Source organism: Cucurbita moschata, unplaced genomic scaffold, assembly GCF_002738365.1.
Source record: "Cucurbita moschata cultivar Rifu unplaced genomic scaffold, Cmos_1.0 Cmo_Scf00002, whole genome shotgun sequence".
Taxonomy (NCBI): Eukaryota; Viridiplantae; Streptophyta; class Magnoliopsida; order Cucurbitales; family Cucurbitaceae; genus Cucurbita; species Cucurbita moschata.
The window spans coordinates 2,076,824-2,096,324 of record NW_019268518.1 but is presented as its reverse complement, the minus strand read 5'-3'; the positions used below and the strand labels follow the sequence as shown (position 1 = coordinate 2,096,324).

The 19,501-nt window shown below is 34.0% G+C and overlaps 2 protein-coding genes across 2 annotated transcripts; both read left to right on the top strand.

Moving 5' to 3' along the window:
* The first annotated feature begins 8,397 nt into the window (after positions 1-8,397).
* On the top strand, positions 8,398-9,094 carry LOC111455867 (extensin). Its single transcript, XM_023097500.1, has one exon. It carries the CDS (start codon positions 8,487-8,489, stop codon positions 8,901-8,903), a length of 417 nt encoding a protein of 138 aa, XP_022953268.1. The 5' UTR covers positions 8,398-8,486; the 3' UTR covers positions 8,904-9,094.
* Positions 9,095-16,035: 6,941 nt separating this feature from the next.
* On the top strand, positions 16,036-16,595 carry LOC111462593 (leucine-rich repeat extensin-like protein 1). The gene has a single exon (XM_023106224.1). The coding sequence runs from the start codon at positions 16,119-16,121 to the stop codon at positions 16,539-16,541; it is 423 nt and encodes a 140-aa protein (XP_022961992.1). The 5' UTR covers positions 16,036-16,118; the 3' UTR covers positions 16,542-16,595.
* Positions 16,596-19,501: the final 2,906 nt, after the last annotated feature.

The window sequence follows — 19,501 nt, the reverse complement described above, 5'->3', positions numbered from 1 at the left end:
TATGGACTAGCTCGAAAATCGGATCGTAACAGCCATACTCGCTTAACTTTGGGCTAGCTGCCGAGGGTGAGATCTATCCGAAATGGTTGCAAATTGACGGAAATCGACTGAAAAGGGACGTTGTCGAGTGAACGGCGAAGGGTTGGAGTCAAGGGTTTGAATACAGTTACATATCTCAAGCGGCCAATGGTTGCACCAAAGGTTGAAGGTTAGGAGAATGTCCAAATTTCTTGAAAAACCCGGCAAGGGCATCACTCCAACTCCCACCTTCATGGCGAGCCCTGTCGGTGGTCGGTCGCCACTTGTCGCCAGTCAGCACCTACATTTTTTTATTTTTTTTTCTAAATTTATTTACGGGATTTAATATATATATATATATTTTTTAAATTCTAGAGATCGTATTAGAAATAATGGAAATATTAAATTTTAGAGTTAAAAAATTTAGATTTTTTATTAAAGAAATAAAAAGTAATCCACAAGAAGAAATTATGATAATCATTAATGGATGAAAAAATATATTTTTTAAAAAGGGTGTAATTTTCATGTGAATTATTGGCTCTAACGGCCAACTATATATAATAATTTGCATCTCGAATGTTTCCTACTTCTAATTTGATAATGAAAGTTGTCCCATGGAGACAACGGATTAATTTAATTCAAAGACTCTATTTTAAGTCTACACTCAACATAAGTTACCCAACTTGTTGTTAAATATTTTGTTTTAGTTTTTAAACTTTTAATATTTTATTTAATTTCGGTCCTTATGCTTTTATTAATCGTTCATGATTAGGAAAAAAAAAAATTAAGATGGACTTAAAACAAATGAACAAAAAAAAACAAAAAAAAAAATTCATGATATAGCGTTTTATAAAAAGTTATAAAATGTCTGACTTTTTATAGCATCTTATAAAGATTATAAAAGCGTTGTAATAGAAGCCTTTCAATACCATAATTTCTTCTTGATAGCATATTATAAAACCTATAAAAAGTTTTCTATAGTCTAAATAAAAAGCTATTGTTTGTCAATGACACTATTTATTTATAGCTTTACCCAAAAGCTATTAAGAAGCTTATGAATGATCTAAACTTTTGCTACTTGTAGGGTTTATAGACTTTTTATATAGTGTAGATGAATATCTTTATTGCGTCTTTTGTAGCTTTTTTTTAAATAAGTTTGTAATGATATGGCTCATGATTCATCTCATGACCCATTACCCTCTTGATTTCCATGAACACAAAGAATAATGAGATAATTTTAACATATAATAATCTATGATATATAACTATGTGTCATGCATACTATATAGTCATTTACTGTACGTAACTATTTATAAGTATAATAATTAAGTAAGTCATTGATTTCTGAATACGTTCAACTCCAACTATACTACCACCAACATCTGCATATATCATTTTTAGATCGGGCTTCTATAAAAAAAAGATATTGATTTCGGTAACAATCCTATTTTTCTACTATAATAAAATCGTTATCGTATACATGACGTGACATTTTTTATGTAAAAATCTTCATTTTAAGTAGTCCATAAACGATGTCATGAAGTTACACGTTAAAAATCAAATCTTTAAACCAATCAAAAAAATGTATAAGAAACAAACATAAACGATATATCCAAAATTAGAAACAAAGCATGTGCTACTCATCTTATTTTATAGTCTTGGAGATTAGGGCATTGCTTTGTTCATTCTCTTAGGCGGTATTCCAATCCAGTCTAAATTGCGGTTGTGAAATACAAACATATGCAACATGGTGAGACCTATCATTTAAAAAATCATTTCATTCTCTTAGGCAGTATTCCATTCCAGTCTAAATTGCATGCGTAGTATTTCTCTACACATGACTCACACATGCAAACGTGGACTCACCAAGCGGGCTTGCACACCTCGTGGGCCTACTGGTCGAGCTAGCACTCGCCGACGAGGTGTTGTCAGACACCCTAAGGGAATAGCGGTCCTCGTATCATCATGGTGAACATGATTGTCATAATCAGTCGCATAGTTTATGCGTCCATACTCATCATAATGGAGAAGTACCCCGATGTACGTGTGCAAATAGTTATGCATGAGGTCCCCATACTTTCTATCATGGCATAATAAATGATGCAAGATAACCTCTATTCTTTCCTAACATATTAAACCTAGTAATTATGCATATATAATTCTTATACATCATTTCATGTATAACATAGCTTATATGACACGGCATAGGGAGGTTCGGGCATCATTGATTTCCTTATTTCAAAACATATTATGACATATTATGGCATAACATAATATGTCATAGCATGTAAGAACATAACATAACTTATCGTTGCATATCATGACATTTCGTTTATCTCATAGCACAATTTGAAATATCATATAGTATAACATAACATAATATCATATATTAAAACATATCACACATATGACATGTACTGAGGTTATTGGGCACGTGTCATCATACATCAAGCAATTCATCGTAAACATGTCTACATCGAAGAAAAAGGTAAGTAGTTATTAGTTTAGTTGGTTATATTAAGTTACAATATCTATACTTTTATGGCTTATTTTTCATAGCCATCCTCTGTAGTTCTTATTTCTCCAAATTAAGTTGTATTCCATATTTTTGTTTTTAAATTGTGTTTGGTGGTAAATTTTGAATTAAAAAAATATGTCAATATTAGTTCGTTAAGTGGTTACATAATTCAAATATTGTTTATGTTGGTGCAACTTGACAAAAAAGAGAAAAAAAAAAATAGAAGTGTTAGAGAATGAACTGTAACGAACTCTTCTTAAGACAATCATTCTTTCACCAACTAAATTTATTGAAGAGAATTGATGGAGAATTTCTACACGACCTTCGATAGAGTTTCAGGGTCACTCCAAATCCAAGTCCATAACTAAGATTATGGCATCTTTCACCTTTTTGAAAGTCCAAACCACCTTAAATTTGTTATCATATTCATGCTTATGTTATTTTAAAGGTAGAATGAAAACGTGCACGTCCCATACTCATGAAAGATAGATGGATACTCTTTTAAAATAAATTAGTTATTTATCCACTTAACATCAAAAAAAAAAAAAAAAAAAAAAAAAAAAAAAAAAAAAAAAAAAAAAAACACTAAGTTTGCAAACAATTCAAAAAAAAAAATGTCACATAAATTAAAAGCAAACAATTAAAGTAATGTAGAAAACAAAATAAAATATAATGGCTATCTCAGGTGGCAATAGTCGGTCCCTCATGTCATAATCTTTACATGCCCTCTCCCTTATCTAAAAGCATTTTGAAAAAAAAGTTAATATTGAAAATACTCGGTAAGTAGTGTCATGGTTGATATGTATACAATCACAACAAAATATTAAGAAAAGAAGGAGCATATAAATTGTTAAAACGGGTCAACTCCCCTACACACATTAGTAATTGCAACCACTAAAATTGCATCACAATGATATGATCCCTATGTATACTGATAAATGGTTGCTGCACGGCGATATCACGAAGTGGTGGTATAATTCTCATTCACATAGATAGATAATTGTCCTCAAGGTTATAGTATATAATCCAATGTAATTTTCAATGCATACAAATAGGTAATTATTACAATTTTCATGCATACATATAAGAAATTGTCTTATGTCTTACGGTAATTCTCATGCCTATAGTAGGTAATTACTATGATTTTCAGGCACATAATAGGTAATCACCTCGGATTTACATGCATATAAAAGGGTCTCACAATGTTTAAAAACTCAATTACTAGTACGAAGAAGAAACCAATACATAGAATTGAGTCAAACTGATTAGCTGACTCAGAGAAATTGATCTAAGTGAATCAAATCTAGCGTTTCAAGTGAACTTAGGTAAACGATCTAACAACAAGAACGATCCAAGCTATCCTGTGGCATGTGTATGATTTCCACGAGTGTGAGAGGTCGGTTCCTCCTTTCGACAGTATGAAAGAGCGCCTTCAATGTGTTCAGCACAATTCCCTGCATTTCCTCCAGCGACAATTGGCGTCTTCTCCTCCCTCAACAACAACATAACATGTGTGCCGACTATCCATCCTGAGAGATCTACAACTGAGATTGATGGTGATGGTGATTTAGAACTCAACAACCCTAGCTTGAAACCAAATTGATCGAACTTAAGAAAAATTCAATCGATAATTGATCTTACCGTTGTCCAATTCTTGGTCCAACCAATGAGGGTAGAGGCACGACGTAAAACGATGGTGCAATCGATGACCGGCAATGAAGAAATCAAAGGAAATTAGTGGTGAAAATAAAATAAAAATATGACAACGCTTCTTCGTGAAGAATATGAGCTAAGTGTCACGGTCATGCAAGGCGTGTTATCTATGGCCGCATGGTAGATGTCCCGGTCATGTTTGTCGGGGACGTGTTATCCATGGCCGTGTGCCCGTTCCAAATCCCTTTTACATGCTTTCATCTTAGATAAACTTTTATCATTTTATGTTGTGTGGGTGTATGATCGTTAACCAAAATCATGTTTACACTACCAAAGCTAAAATTTCCCAAAATGTACTATAGGGATGGGACTAGTGGTCAATTATTCATACCCTGAGTTATATGCTACTTAAGCCATAGTTTTTCTTTCTTTCCATATAGCCATATAACTTTGCTTTCTTCAATTCTTTTAAATTATTTTCAAATGTATTTTCTCGCTTACGTTTTCTAAAATATTTCTCCCAAATGTGACTCGAGACTCAAGCATATATTGATGTTGTCCGCGACGTTCGAATTTCTCACGACCGACTTTTTCGCTGGGTTAGAACAAGTGTCGTAAGTCGCTGTCCTACTACCGTAAGAGTGCGATTGTGACAATTAGTATCAGAGCTGAGTCAGCTCTTTGAAAATTATTACACAAACATTTCCATTGCTAAACAACTAGGCAAGTCCAAGACTAACTGATTGGCTGAAATCGAAGAACAATTACTCTGCATGAATGAAGTTCCTAATGAAATGGGGATTTTGGAGTCTCGTATGAATGCGATTACTATCAAAGCTTATAGGCTCGACGAGATGGCAGACCGCCTTGAGGTAATGTCTATTCGTGAACTAATAATTAGGGTTGAGGCCCTAGAAAACAAGGCCACAACTGCTGGTGGCTTTGAGTGTAGGGTTAGCTCGACGGGCTCTGTTGCTCGAATGGAAGCATAGGTCGAGGGCTTAGACAAGGCCCAACAACTTATTGTTCAGATGATCTCAGAAATGTATGAGGATTTAAGAACAACCTAAGGAGCGGTTAGGGCTGAAGAGGCGGATTCAAACACAGATTAAATTTCACCATGAGAGCGGTGGGGAACCTAACATCAACTGTGGGTGTAGTACAATTTAACAAGATAAAGGTCATGGAGCCCAAACTCTTCTATGGGGTTAGAGATGCCAAGGCTCTAAAGAACTTTATTTTCGACCTAGAATAGTACTTTCGAGCCACAAATATCGTGGAAGAAGAAGCGAAGGTTATGTTGGCAACAATGCATCTAACTGACAATGCAAAGTTGTTGGTGGAGGTCCAAGTACATGGACATTCGAGAAGGTCGATGTACTGTGGTCACTTGGGATAGTTTGAAAGAAGAACTTCGCTCATAGTTCTTCCCCGAGAATGTTGAGATAATCACAAAAAGGAAGTTAATATAACTGAGTCATACAGGCGGTATCTGAGACTACGTTAAGCATTTTTCTGGACTTATGTTAGATATTTATAATATGTCTGAGATAGACAAGGTCTTCACTTTTATTGAGGAACTGAAGTCGTGCGCGAAAATCAAGCTCTACTAATAAAGAATTCAAGATCTTTCCACAACTTATGCCACTTTTGAATGATTGTTTGATCTTAATATCGATGAACCCCAAGAGATAGGGCGGAACCAGGCATCCACAAGTGGTGGAAATGAGAATTATTGACCAAACTTCCCTTGGGGAAAGTGACAGACTCGAATCCAGAGAAGAGGAATACGAGTCCTCCCAACAAGGAGGTAGGAATCCATGGTGGAGACCTCATAGCCAGAACAGTCAAAGTCAATTTGGCAACTTTACCCGTCCTAGGAGTTGCAAAGAGAACTCTCATCAAGCTGGGGACTTGGACTAGACGAATCGACTTTGTGGTAGTCAAGATAGACGACTTCGACATTGTGTTAGGGACGGACTGACGGACTTTCTACTAGAACACGAAGTCATTTTCATGCCCCTGGAAAAAAGCTTAGTAGTAATATCTCGATGATTATCAAGACAAACACCCATCAACCAGGAAGGGTGAAAATGATATCGGTACTACAATTGAGAAAAGATCTTAGCCATGATGAACCTAGCTCGCTACCATTACCGTATTTGAACACGGAAGCTCGAGTGAGCCAACTCTAACACAAGACTTGTGATCAATTCAGAAACACGGTGACGTGAGACAAGGAAGTCAGACAAATTAATTATCTCCACCGAGGTAGATAAATAATAATATTGATGTTATATCAGGGGGCGAGATCGCCTACCACAAATGAATGTCATATGGCTCAACCTGAACTAGTTAACTTCTACCAGCAGCTAAATGACTTGCTAATAGTCGGGTTTATTTGACCCACAAATACCGCAATTAGTAATCACCCAAAAGCTGGGGAGAAACACCAAGCCAATGTCATTGCGGAAGGAGAGCTACAAAAATAAACCTCTAAAATAACACATGTTCACATAGAAATGTCATCTAGACGAATGAAGACAAGGGTCGGTTAGAAGCGTCGGCCACAAAATTTCAAGATGGAGACAAAGTTTTGATCAAATTGATGTCAGATCAACTCCGAGGTCAAAACAGCTAGAATCAAAGACGGGTGCGAAAATATTATGGACTAGTCGAAGTTATTCACAAAGTCGAGGAGTCATCATATAAGATCCAATTGCTCCCATGGATGCGGACAAGCCCTGTTATCCACATAAGTAACATGAAATGTTACTCTCCAGACCTAGAAGATGTCAAGCATAGAGAGGCAACACAACCTCACACAAAGAAAAAGAATTCTCAAGCGAAGAAAACAGAAGAAACTCCGACAGAGAAGACACCAAGACTCAACGAACCAAGAAGTGTTTTTCAATAGTTTCTTGCAGATTGGAAGAGACTCATCAATGTTGAGATTAGCTGGAAGCGCGTTGAGAGACCTGAAGTTAGCCTCAACCTACATCATTAAGCTTGTGAAGAATCGATTGACAGAGACGTCAACCAATTGAGTGCGGAAGTATGTCACAATCATGCTTGTTCAAGGTGTGTTGTCTATGACCACATGTCGGATGTCCCGATCATGTTTGTCTAGGATGTGTTGTTCATGTATGCCCGTTTCAAACTCGTTTGACATGCTTTGATCTTAGATAGGCCTTTACCATTTCATGTTGTGTCAATACCAGAGTGTATGACCATTCACTAAAATCATGTCTACATTCGTCATTGCTAAAATGCCCCCAAAATCTATAGTAGGGGGATGTTACTAGTCGTCAATTCTTCATGACCTGAGTTATACGCTATCTAAGTCGTGCTGTTTCTTTCTTTGCTTATAGCCATATAACATTGCTTTCTTCAATTCTTTCAAATCATTTTGAAATGTATTTCCTCGTTCACATTTTCTAAAACATTTCTCGCAAACATGACTAGGCTCGAGCATACGCCAATGTTGTTTGACACGTCCAAATTTCTCACAACTGACTTATTCGCTGAGTTAAAACAAGTGTTGAACAATCGCTGCCCCGCTGCAATAAGTGCAACTGTGACATCAAACACTCGAATTGTCAATGCAATTGATTCGATCCTTAGAAGCCAGATGCAAGATGAAACTCCAAACAACATCCAAACTCCACCTTGATTCCCCGTTGAAGTTGTTGAAGGAGTCGACGATGCAATATCCCAACCCATAATGCAAATAGAGCAAAAATGTAATTTCTCTTAAGCTATGTGAGTTTGTTTCCTTTGTATATCTTTTACAACTTAGGGTTCTTCTTGTTTTTCAACATAGCATCATTGACCACATTATTTGAAGAAGGATTTGTTTGTTTATTGCCAAATTATTAATATGTAGTAACAAACAAAAAGGAGTATAGTCACAAATAAATAAATAAACTAAAATTACCACTTACCCAACTCCATAAGAAATTGAATGAAATTAAATGTTAAAAGTCATGGGGTGGGCAGCTAATTTGTTCCTTTCTGTTCTTCCACAAACTAATTTATTATATATAATTATATTCACATCAAAATCATAATAAAGCAATGTTAATTGATAGAGCCGGTTGGTGGGGCCCTCAACATGGACCATGCACATGCACTTTGATTCTTCTCCCAGCCAGACCCAAGAAAAATAAAAAAATTAATTAATTAATAAAAAGAAATAAAACTATTCCCTTTCTCTCTCTTAAAAACTCCACAAAGTTTTATACAGTTTCCATGCACCCAATTCCACCTCAACTCATTTCCCACTCTCTCAAAAAAAATGCTTCCTTTCAATTCTCTCCTCTTTCTCGCCCTCCTCCTTCTAATCTCCCCCTCCTCCTCCTCCGCCGCCGTTCGCCGCCTCGACGACACCCCCGCCGACCCCACCGTCAAGTGCTCCCCATGTGAACAAAACCCCCCATCTCCTCCTCCTCCACCGGTCTACCCCTCCCCTCCGCCGCCCTCTCCTCCACCGCCGGACGTTGTCATCTACTACTCTCCTCCTCCCCCCCCTAAGAAGGATCACAAGAACGACGACTGCCCACCGCCGCCGGCTCCCAACTTCATGTACATAACCGGCCCTCCCGGCGACCTCTACCCCATCGACCAAAGTTATAACGCTGCCTCCCGGAGACTCGTCTCCACCGCAGCCTCCGCCGTGGTTGGGTTGGCTGTTGCTGGGGTTCTGATGATGTAAACGGAGGGAGCTGGATCGAATTTCTCGTGAAGGTAAAAACTAATTATAATCCTCTCTACGAGATTTTCCGATTTGGGATTGTTTTTGAATTTTTATGGATTTTGTTGTCTAATAACTCTGTAATTTGTACTAAATATTGAATTTTCCAGAAATTTGTGATCAGAAAAGAAAATATATATGTTTTTTTAGTATATTTTGGAAAATTATTTTCCCCTTTTCAATCAAAATAACAAAAATTAGGTCAACTTTAATTATTCAATATCAATGGATTGGATTCAATCTTCATCATCACTCAACCATATAATTGAATTATATATATTTTTAATTATTTTAAATTTAAGTCCATCACGTCTAATTGATTTAAAATTTCACCTACATTAAGAGTTTTCTAGTGGATCCAAAAAAAAGGTTAGGAATAAAAAACACCCAACTATAGCTTAATCATTTTTTTTTTTAATGAAAATGACAAATATTTGATTTTCTAGAGAAATTGATTAATGAATTATTTGGGTCCCATCGTTAAAATGTGACTTGTTGTCGTCTTTGTTATATAAATATTCTCAAATTGTGTCATTTTCTCGATTACAAAAAAAAATTGTAATCAGTTCTAAACTTTTAAATCAATCAAACTCTACTAAGTTAACCGACACTTATCCATTAACTAACTTAGATCGTATGTATTTAAAAAGTGAAGGTGGGCCAATTTAAATAATAGTGTATTGAAAATTTTCTTTCTTAAATATTTTATAAGGATACTAATATTTAAATGTTGTAAATTCAATTACTATATAATTATATTAAAATAAATTATTAAAGAAAGTAAAGAATAAAATAAAAACAATTGGAATAAACGAGTAAATTGGATAAGTGGGCTTGACGAATATTAAGATGACACGTGTCGTGGTCCAACTACCGAGGTGGAATTTGCGTATTGTATTTTAAAATGTGGACCTGATTCCAAACCATTGGATCGGATGTCAGAGAGTTTCTTGAGATGCGATGAGATCAAGTGTCAGGAGTAATCCTGCATTCCTAGGATGATCATCTTCGGTTTCACCAAAGTGCGGCCCCACCCGATTTCTTTCTCCCTCCCCATCTCCAAATTGGTTTTTTCCATTTTTTTTTAAATTTTAATTTTCATTATCCACGTGTCACTTCATATTTTTCTATATGTCTTAAACCCTAAATTAATTGTAGGATTAAAATTAACCATAAATAAGAATTAAAAAAAACTTTTACTTTATAGGCGGTTTCCTTTCAATCAGAGTTAGAATTTTGTCATAAGAATATTAGACGTCTCTTTCAACTCAAAACTTGAAACACTAAAGGTCGTCAACTTTTTAAAAGAATTATTATTTGAATTTAATTGAACATATTTTTTGTAACAATTTTTTTTTTTTTTAATACAAGAATTAAGGATTAAATGATATATTTTGATAGGGAGAAAAGGGTAGAGGAAAGGATAAGAAATGGAAGGTGTGGATGACATTAAAAAGGAGTTCAAAGAGGAAATGATGAGAACAATGAGTAGAAGAAGTTGGAGTGTTTGGTGGATGAAAGGAAGTCTCCTTCTTAGACCAAATTCAACAAAGAGACAAATATGAATGAGTTGTTAGGGATGAAATTTTGGTGCAATTCATTCCCACTTTCTTCTCATTTCTTATCGAAATCTTGCTTTCTACCTATAAAGATGGAAGGGATTGCAAAACAAAAGCTGTATCAACGTGTGTTCTTACATCAATTCTAATATCGAGGAATAAGGAGGTGGTTCGATCTAACCAGACCTGATCGTCTGATTCGGCCCGACTCAACCCGATCCTGTTTGATTCAGTCCGACCTGACCTGGTTCATCCAACTGGACTTGTTTCAACCATTTCATTGATTTTGCCCATTTTAACTCCATTTTTCGTGCTACCTTCACCGGGTTTTCATGATCTTTCTCAATGCATGACCCGAACCCGAGCAAAGAGTATCACGTTATCCAAATAAGTGAGACATTGGAACTTTGAATTTAGCTATGCTCGTAGTATGTATGAAAGCATGTCATAGAAATTTTAACCTAAACAAAGTTGATTTGATCTATGAAAAATCATGTCGAAGTTATATGATGTTTCTCGAAAAATGATTTCTTGATCTCTTATGAAAGGAATTGAAAACATACCTCATAGAGAACTTAATATATATATATATGAATTGAACTATGAACTATGAACCGTATGAATCAGATATTTATGACTAAGTATCCATTTTAGGTCGCTATGCTATATCTCTATTGTATATGTATGTGATTTTAGCGGTTATATGGACTTGATTAGGGGTTCACCAACTAGTTCTTAATCATAAACTTGACTTGATTGTCAATGGTTCAGATAACTATAGAACTAGCCTATGATGAATTATGATGTATGATCATATTATGTGGGGCTACTTGGGAAGTTTGCCAATTACCTTCCCTTTTAGTGAACTTGTCACGAGTGACAGAGGTGCACAGTTTTACTTTAGAGTTGGCTTATCTTTAGAATTTTGAATATTTGCTCATGCATGCGAGTTAGCGGTTATACGGAGACGATTAGGTGTTTACCAACTAACTCTTAATTGTATAATTGTACTTGGGGGAGGGGGGTTTCTAGGAAGTTTGTTAGTTAGTTTCCTTTGAACCTGCCACGAAGAGAGTTGGTCGAATCTTAGAATACATGAACCTTCTAAGTGTAGTACCAAGGTCGTGCCTGGAGGACTTGCTATTTAGGTTGAGAATTTATGACTATAAACAAAGAAAGCAGTAGAAACAATTAACTAGGAAAAAGAAATGATATGTTGAGTTTTTTTTTCCTATTTTTTCGAGGCGACCAATATATTATTTTTTACTAATAATTATGTACATGAAGTATAAGTCATATAACCAAGAAACGAAAAACACTAAAACCCAAGCTTTAATGTAAAGGAATGTGTGAATGGTACACCCTTGATTCATGATCACGGTTCGATTTGGTATTGAATTTCTTGTTGTTTTTGTAGATCATGTCTTCTCTTATGACACTAAAGTAAAGAGAGGTACATGAATGAATTTGAGATCACATTCAAAATGAGAGCGATTTTGAAGATGACTAAGAAAGACTTAAAAATATTGAAATTGGCACGGATACCAACAAGAAGCACCTAGGTTGCCATTAAAATACTTTTTTTTTATTATTATTATTACTTTTAATAGAAAAGAGAATATATTCCTCATTTAATAAAAGGTTGGTACAAATGAAAAAGAAAAGGGCATAGAATATTCTTTTATCAAGAGGAAGGACTTATCCACGAAGTTAGAAAATATATGTATATATATATATATTTGAGATTGATATAATATATTTAATTTTCTCAAAAAAAAAAAAAAAAAAAAAAAAAAAAAACAAAAAAAAACGGACTTGTCGTATTCGTTAGAAATGAGAATATATATATATTATCATATTTATTAAAATATTGACTTATTTAAAGGTACATACATATATTATTGTCATTAAATACCAATTTTATAGTGATGTATATACAATCATTATAAAGTATTAATTTATCAGTTACTCCCATAATCCATGTTTATTAATTAATTCATTTTATAGAAATATAGAAGAAAATTTCAACTTTTTATATAAATTAAATTCATGACTTTATTGAGACGACTTGACTTCAAAATCGGGTACAATTATTCATAATTTCTTCACACGTGTCATGAAACTACTCCCTACGCATAATATTCTCATTATATCACTTGTAAAAATTAAGCATTTTTCATTAAAAAAAAAAAAAAAAAAAAAAAAAAGAAGAAGAAGAAGAAGAAGAAGAATATTTCACACTTTTTTCACTTATTATAGAGAAAAAATGTCATCCAATGGTAAGGATTATCTATTTCTAATTTAATTACTAAAGTCTTTTTAAAATAAATAAATAAAATCACATAAATTCAAGTAGAATTACATGAATAAATCGAAAACATATCTGAAAGTTTTTAACTATACCGATCAGGTGCACTTTGTTTTTAGTGGCAAAATCATTGAAATTCTATAATTAAGCGTGTTTTTTTTTTTTTTTTAGGAACAATTTTATTAAGGTTCATGTGAGTGAGACAAAACATTTTGGAAAAAATTGTGTTGATATATGAGGATATCATTCACTCAAAGTAGTGAAAAAGTAAATAATGCGACCATGTTGCAAGGAACATAAAAAAATGTCGGGACTATTAAGTGGCAAATCCGAATTCTAAATCTTTATTTGAATCATAGACATGGATCGATGTAAATTGTATTATCTATATTAAATTAATTTTTCAATTGCTCTAAATTCAAATTCATAAATTTATTCATCTCATCAAAATGGTCTAAGAATATTTCTAACTTTTTATAAAGATCCTAACTTTTTTTAGCATTTCACTTTTATCCCTTCCATCCACTTTTTAAATGTAAAGAATATTAAAAGTATAAAATCCCACACAATTCCAAAAATTAGAATCTCCCTAAAAAACTCACCAACAGGATGAATCACTCATACAAAAAAGACCGACAAAGGGATATCATTTTCGATGATGGGAACCTTCTTAACTAATTACAAATAATAGACTAATTTGAACTACAAAATGGATCAACAAAATCTTCATCGTTACGAATCTGGCTTTAGCTGCCTTCCTTTCTCCTTTCATTACTCGTCCTCAAAGTTATGACCTAAATTCTCAACTCGTATTTTTTTTTTTTTGTATTAAACTCAAACAGCGTGTTAACTCGTACTCAATTACTAACGTATAACGTAGTTTCTAATTTATCTCAAAACTCGTTTAAATTAATTTTAATATCGAGTGAAATGAATGAAAAATAAAGAGATAAGATTGAGAAAATAAAGAGAGTAAGGCATTAATAGAGATAAAGTGGATGAAGGTTGAATATTCAACGTTGATGAAGCAAAGAAAAAGAGTTGGAAGGAATGAATGGTAGATATAACAACTTCCATGAAAACATCATCCAAACAAATCCAAAGCACTTTATGGATATTTCAACACCAAACTCTCCACCGACACTAACATCATTGCTACTCTAATCATCAAATTATTAGCATAAAAAATGGATGGAGATATTGATCACTAATGACGAAGGGAAGATGGAAATTGAATGTGGTTGTCAATCCTCTTATGTCATTTTCTTTTCTTAGTATTTCTTTATATAAACTTAAACTTTTTCAGCCGCTTTTGCTTTGTCCTAACGATTTGGAGGTTGATATTTGCTTGAATTTTGGCTCTAGCATACGCGTCTCCGGTTCTAAAATCAGCTACAACATCTCGACTATTTACGCCTTTAACTTTGTTCGTGATTGTCCTTTACTCAGATGACACATATTCACCAGTTTTTGCTTTGATTTGTCTCCAAACTACATCTTACTAATAGAGGTATCACTTTAATATCATTTGTAACGACCCATGTCCAAAATTCAAAATTCAAATTTTGTATATGACAACCCAGGAATTTTCCTACGTTCCCTGCAATGTGGTCACGTAAGCATTTTTATCTCTAGATTGTCTGGATTTAACAAATAGCTTTTAAAATATTATTAAATAGAATTATAATTGAAATCTAACCCAAAAAATTAAGAGGCTAAATAAAACCAAATACATTAATGAAACTATTATTTAGAGTCAATTTGATGAAATTATTTGATGCAATTAGAGATGTAGATTAAACTTAACCTCCATTATATATCTCTAAATCACTCAACTTTTTAGCTATATTTGCATTTGCGTGATATTTGGGATCTTGGAAATTGAATTACCCTTCTAAACTCACCAAACTTAAAACATATTCACACGAACAATGCTTTAGACATGAAAGTATGCAGTTCTACTCTACTATTGGCTACTAACCACTTGCTCGGGCTCTGCATTGCAAGTTCGATTTCAATATCTTGCCTTCCAAACAGTCATAAATTTTGTCTGAATCAAATATTTTTCTTTTAGTTCAATCAAGTTCAAACAATAAAATTGTAGAACGGATAGAACAAAATGTTTGAAACCTAATTTTATTACGATAACTTATGTATTTAGACTATTTCATCCTCTCAAAATACAAATTTATTATTGCATCACATGCATGGTAGGCGTGTTCCCTTTGTCGAGATTGCCCATTAAGTGGAAATAGTTGAGAAATATGTAAGAGTTTAATGTAATGATGTGTAAATAAGAGTATATGAAGGATGTTAGTCCTTGGTGGGTTCCAAGCAATTACTTCCTCAACCTCTTGTCATTATCCAATTTTAAGAGAGAGCATGACAGCTTGGAGGAATCAAAGGAGGCCTAAATATATCACATCTTTAGGTTTCAATTTTGTCCCCCTATATAAATCTAAACACCATTAAACGTAACTTAAACTTTATTCCCTAAACCTAAAATTTATGTCAAGCACACTCTTGTAATCCACTCATGTTTATGATTCAAATTCGGTATCTGATGGTCTCATCATTTTCCTGCATCTCCATTACCTAATTCTTCTTTTAAGAGCAAAGATTATCCCCATGAATCCTTCCAACATGTTTTGTCCTCACTCACATGCATTTTAAAAAAATTTATACAACTTCACCTAACATAAAATTGCTTCAAGTAAAGTATACTTAACTATGAAGTTTCTATAATTGAGTTATCGAAAAGAAAAGTGCACCTTGTCGGTATAAATAGTAACTCTTTTATTTCAAAATACAAATTCATTATTGAATCACGTAGATACCTATAAAAAAGATAACAACTACCAACTAACGTCTTTTCCTTTTTGCAACCAAAAGTTGTTTGCAATGTTTTGACACATTAAAGGTGTGTTAGAATACTTTTTTTTTTTCAGCTTATAATGCAATTTTGGTGTTTATATTTTGGGTTTATCTACATATTTCTAAATATTCAATTATAGTTTCTCCTCTTTCAATATTAATTAAATAATAATAATATAAGGACTAAAATAATTTTTTAATTATTAAACTACTATTTTATAATTTTAGAAGATATACATAATAATATTATTTAAACATTACTTCCAAAATATAGTTTAAAAATAAAATAATTAAAAAAAGCACCCACTTTTTCAACCTTCTTTCCCCCACCTTAACAAAACCCTCTTGCCTATTGACAATTATCTTCACTTCACTTCCCTTCACACATCTCTCCAATTTTCTCTCTCTAAATTCCCTTTCTCTCTCCTCCAAAAAATGGGTTCACACCTAAACAAGGTTCTCTCCACAATCCTCCTGGCCTTGATCGTTTCCGTCCTTCCGCCGGCGACTAGCTCCGACGACACCTGCCCATATCCCTGCTACCCTCCGCCAACCGGCACCAGCTATCCCACCACTCCGGCCACTCTAACTCCGCCGTCGCAAACAGACTCAGGCTCCTACTCTCCTCCAGCGTACTACTCTCCGCCGGCTGCATATTACCCATATAACCCGCCGCCGTACGATGGCGACAGCTTCGACGGCATCACTCCACCGCCACCGGATCCGATTCTTCCGTACTTCCCTTACTATTACAAGAAGCCTCCTCACAAACCGGAGGATGAATCCGGTGGTACCGCCGTGTCGGAGATCGGAGCTTTTGTATTTATTTGTGTCTCCGTCTTATTGAATTTGATGTAATGGAATAAGGTAGCTACCTGGCTTTAATTTAATTTTTTTCCCCTTTCGTCTGCAGCAGCTATGAATTTTTATTCACAAATTCAAATCATTTATAATTTTCAACAATTTCTACCATTTTCTCACAAATTTTAGTCCACATACACAATTTATCAACTATAATTCATTTATAATTTAATAAACATTACAAAACAACAAATATTTCCCTTTACAAAAAAATAAAATTGGGGAGATTTGTACTCCATGATGTGTTTTAAAAAAATAACATCTGGGTTATGAACTCTATTCCGGTTGCTCGAGTCACTCATTCAATCTGACCAACTCGATATCTTAAGTTAGTCTAAAAGATTTTTTCAATTCAACTCATCTAACCCCAACTGTCTGACTAGATCTATTTTTACTTTGAGGTTTTTCCATTTTTCTATTTTTCTATTTTTTTATTATTTATCATAATGTCTATTTGAGGACGAAAATACCACCCGAGCGAGTTTAAGAAATGATCATGTGTTTATAACCAAGGAATACTCTTTCCATTAGCATGAGGCCTTTCGGAGAAGCTCAAAGCAAAGCTATGAGAGCTTATACTCAAAGTGGACAATATCATACTATTGTGAAGAGCCGTGTTCGTCTAACAATGACATCAAATTCACTATTAAGTACTTTTTAAATTAATTTTATTTTATATAATTGGTTCTAAATTAAAATATTGATGTATTTTTTTTTTACATTTTAAATTTCTCAACTAAAGTGATTTGTAGTAAATCATTTTTAAGTAGATTTAATTACTTGATTTTGTAATGAAAATTTAGTTTGTACATGAGTGATAACACGACCGCTAGAATCACCCACTGGGCTGCAGTTTTAGCAATTGGTTAAGATCTAAATGCTCAGAAATAGCCTCACCTTATGGGCTGGGCTTTCTAACTTTAAGGCCCAATTTTCATTGGGCCTTAAGAATTAAGCCCATTAGTGATTTAACATGTCAAATCCAAAACAGTATAGTAAATAAAAGCTAAATTATTAATGATTAAATCATAATAATTGGTTAACGAGGGATGTCAAATTAGTTTCTTTTCCTTCAAACCCACAACTTTGTTGGGTTGTATTTGGAGGAGCTAGGCCACCCATCACTTGATTGCTTCTCTCCCACGTGCTATGCTGTGGTTCAATTATGAAACCCAAAACGAAATTAATGATTGGAACGTGTGTAATTAATCAAGCTTTGGTTCTTTACTGATTCATTAACCTAAACTCTATCTAGCATGTGATATTAAAAGGGCATACCTCCATTCGTCTCCATCAATTACACGTACTAGTTTCAATTGTTTAGGTATTATTAGGTTGTCATAAAGTTTATGTCCCTTTTCTAATTTGGAATGCTAGTCAAACTAAGTCAGTTCTGAACACTAAATGTCGATCTCTTCAATTTTATAATGAAAGTATTTCAATCAATTTGGGTTTGGTTAGTTAATGTGATTGAATTAAAATAATGTCTAAAACCCACCTGAGTTTCGAATTTTTGATCTATATTACTACCAATTTTGTCAAGATTTCAAACACGAATAATCTCATATATGTGTGTGTGTATATATATATATATATATATCTATACATACATATATGACATTAAACTTTATACAGTTTGAGCCAGGGAGTTTGAGCCAGGGAATTTGATGTTAACTTGTGTTGATTGTAAAGAAAAAGGTATCGAGTATGCATGTGGGTTGGAGAGTTCTTCTAAAGAGTGCCACTTGAAACAAAGATTGAAAAGGATAAGTTGATGATATGAAACTCTAAAAAAGAAAAGGCAAAAAGGAAAAATAATAAAGGTGGTGGGAATGAGAGGAAGACACAATTTATTCAATAAGAGTCACAATATAGTCGTCTCTTTACTACCATTCACGTGGATTCAACAATTTGCATGTTCCTGGTACCACAAGTTAATAATTCAAAGACTATTATTAGGAATAACGACTATAATAATCTTATCTAGTCAATGTGAAATTTTAATCGAAAATTTGCATGTTCTTAATAACAACCATATAATAATTGGAAGACGTTGTTAAGGACAACAACGCTCCACATATTAGACACAAACCAATTTCACTCGTATTGTCCTTTACATGCATATCCACGATATTTCTTTTATCTAACAAATGTGAAACTTTGGTCGTATTTCCAACCAAAGTACTATTGTACTTTCTCTGTGAGATCCCATATCGATTGGATAGGGAAACAAGTGCAAGTGAGGATATTGGACCTCAAAGAGGGGGTGAATTATGAGATCCCACGTCAGTTGGAGAGGGGAATAAAACATTATCTATAAGGGTGTGGAAATTTTCCCCTAGGAGACACGTTTTAAAAACCTTGAGAGGAGTTTGAAAGGGAAAACCCATCGAAGAAATTATTCGCTAGCGGTAGACTTGAGCTATTACATTATCTCTCCAAAATCTGTGAACAGTTCAAAACTATGAACCAAATCGTGATGGCTCCTCGAATACTTTCTCGAAGGTATATCCTACATAAACCCTAATTTAAGATATGGAAAAAGTGAAATGTGTTGTCATGACTTGGTTTGTCACAAGGGATCTCTCTCTTGCAATTGACGATTAATGGTGAATGTGTTTTGGTCCCTCTCCAATGGCCCAGCTTGTGTCCGTGGTTCACCCTACACGAACCATCACCCTTCTCTTTCTCTCTTTCTCTCTTGCTCTCTTTTCACAATGTAGATTGATTAGTTTTTGTATGGATGTATTATTTATGGCCATTACAAAACCCTTAGTTTTCAATAGTTTTGGTCCTCTTTCAATCCATCCATGCACATGCATTGTTATCCTTATTTCGTCCCTATATCTTGTCCTCAAACCAAATCATATTCTTTGAATCTACTGTATCGAAAAGGTGAGAGAATATCACTAAGATTTCATTCGTATAAATACACCAATTTTTTCAGTTCAATGATT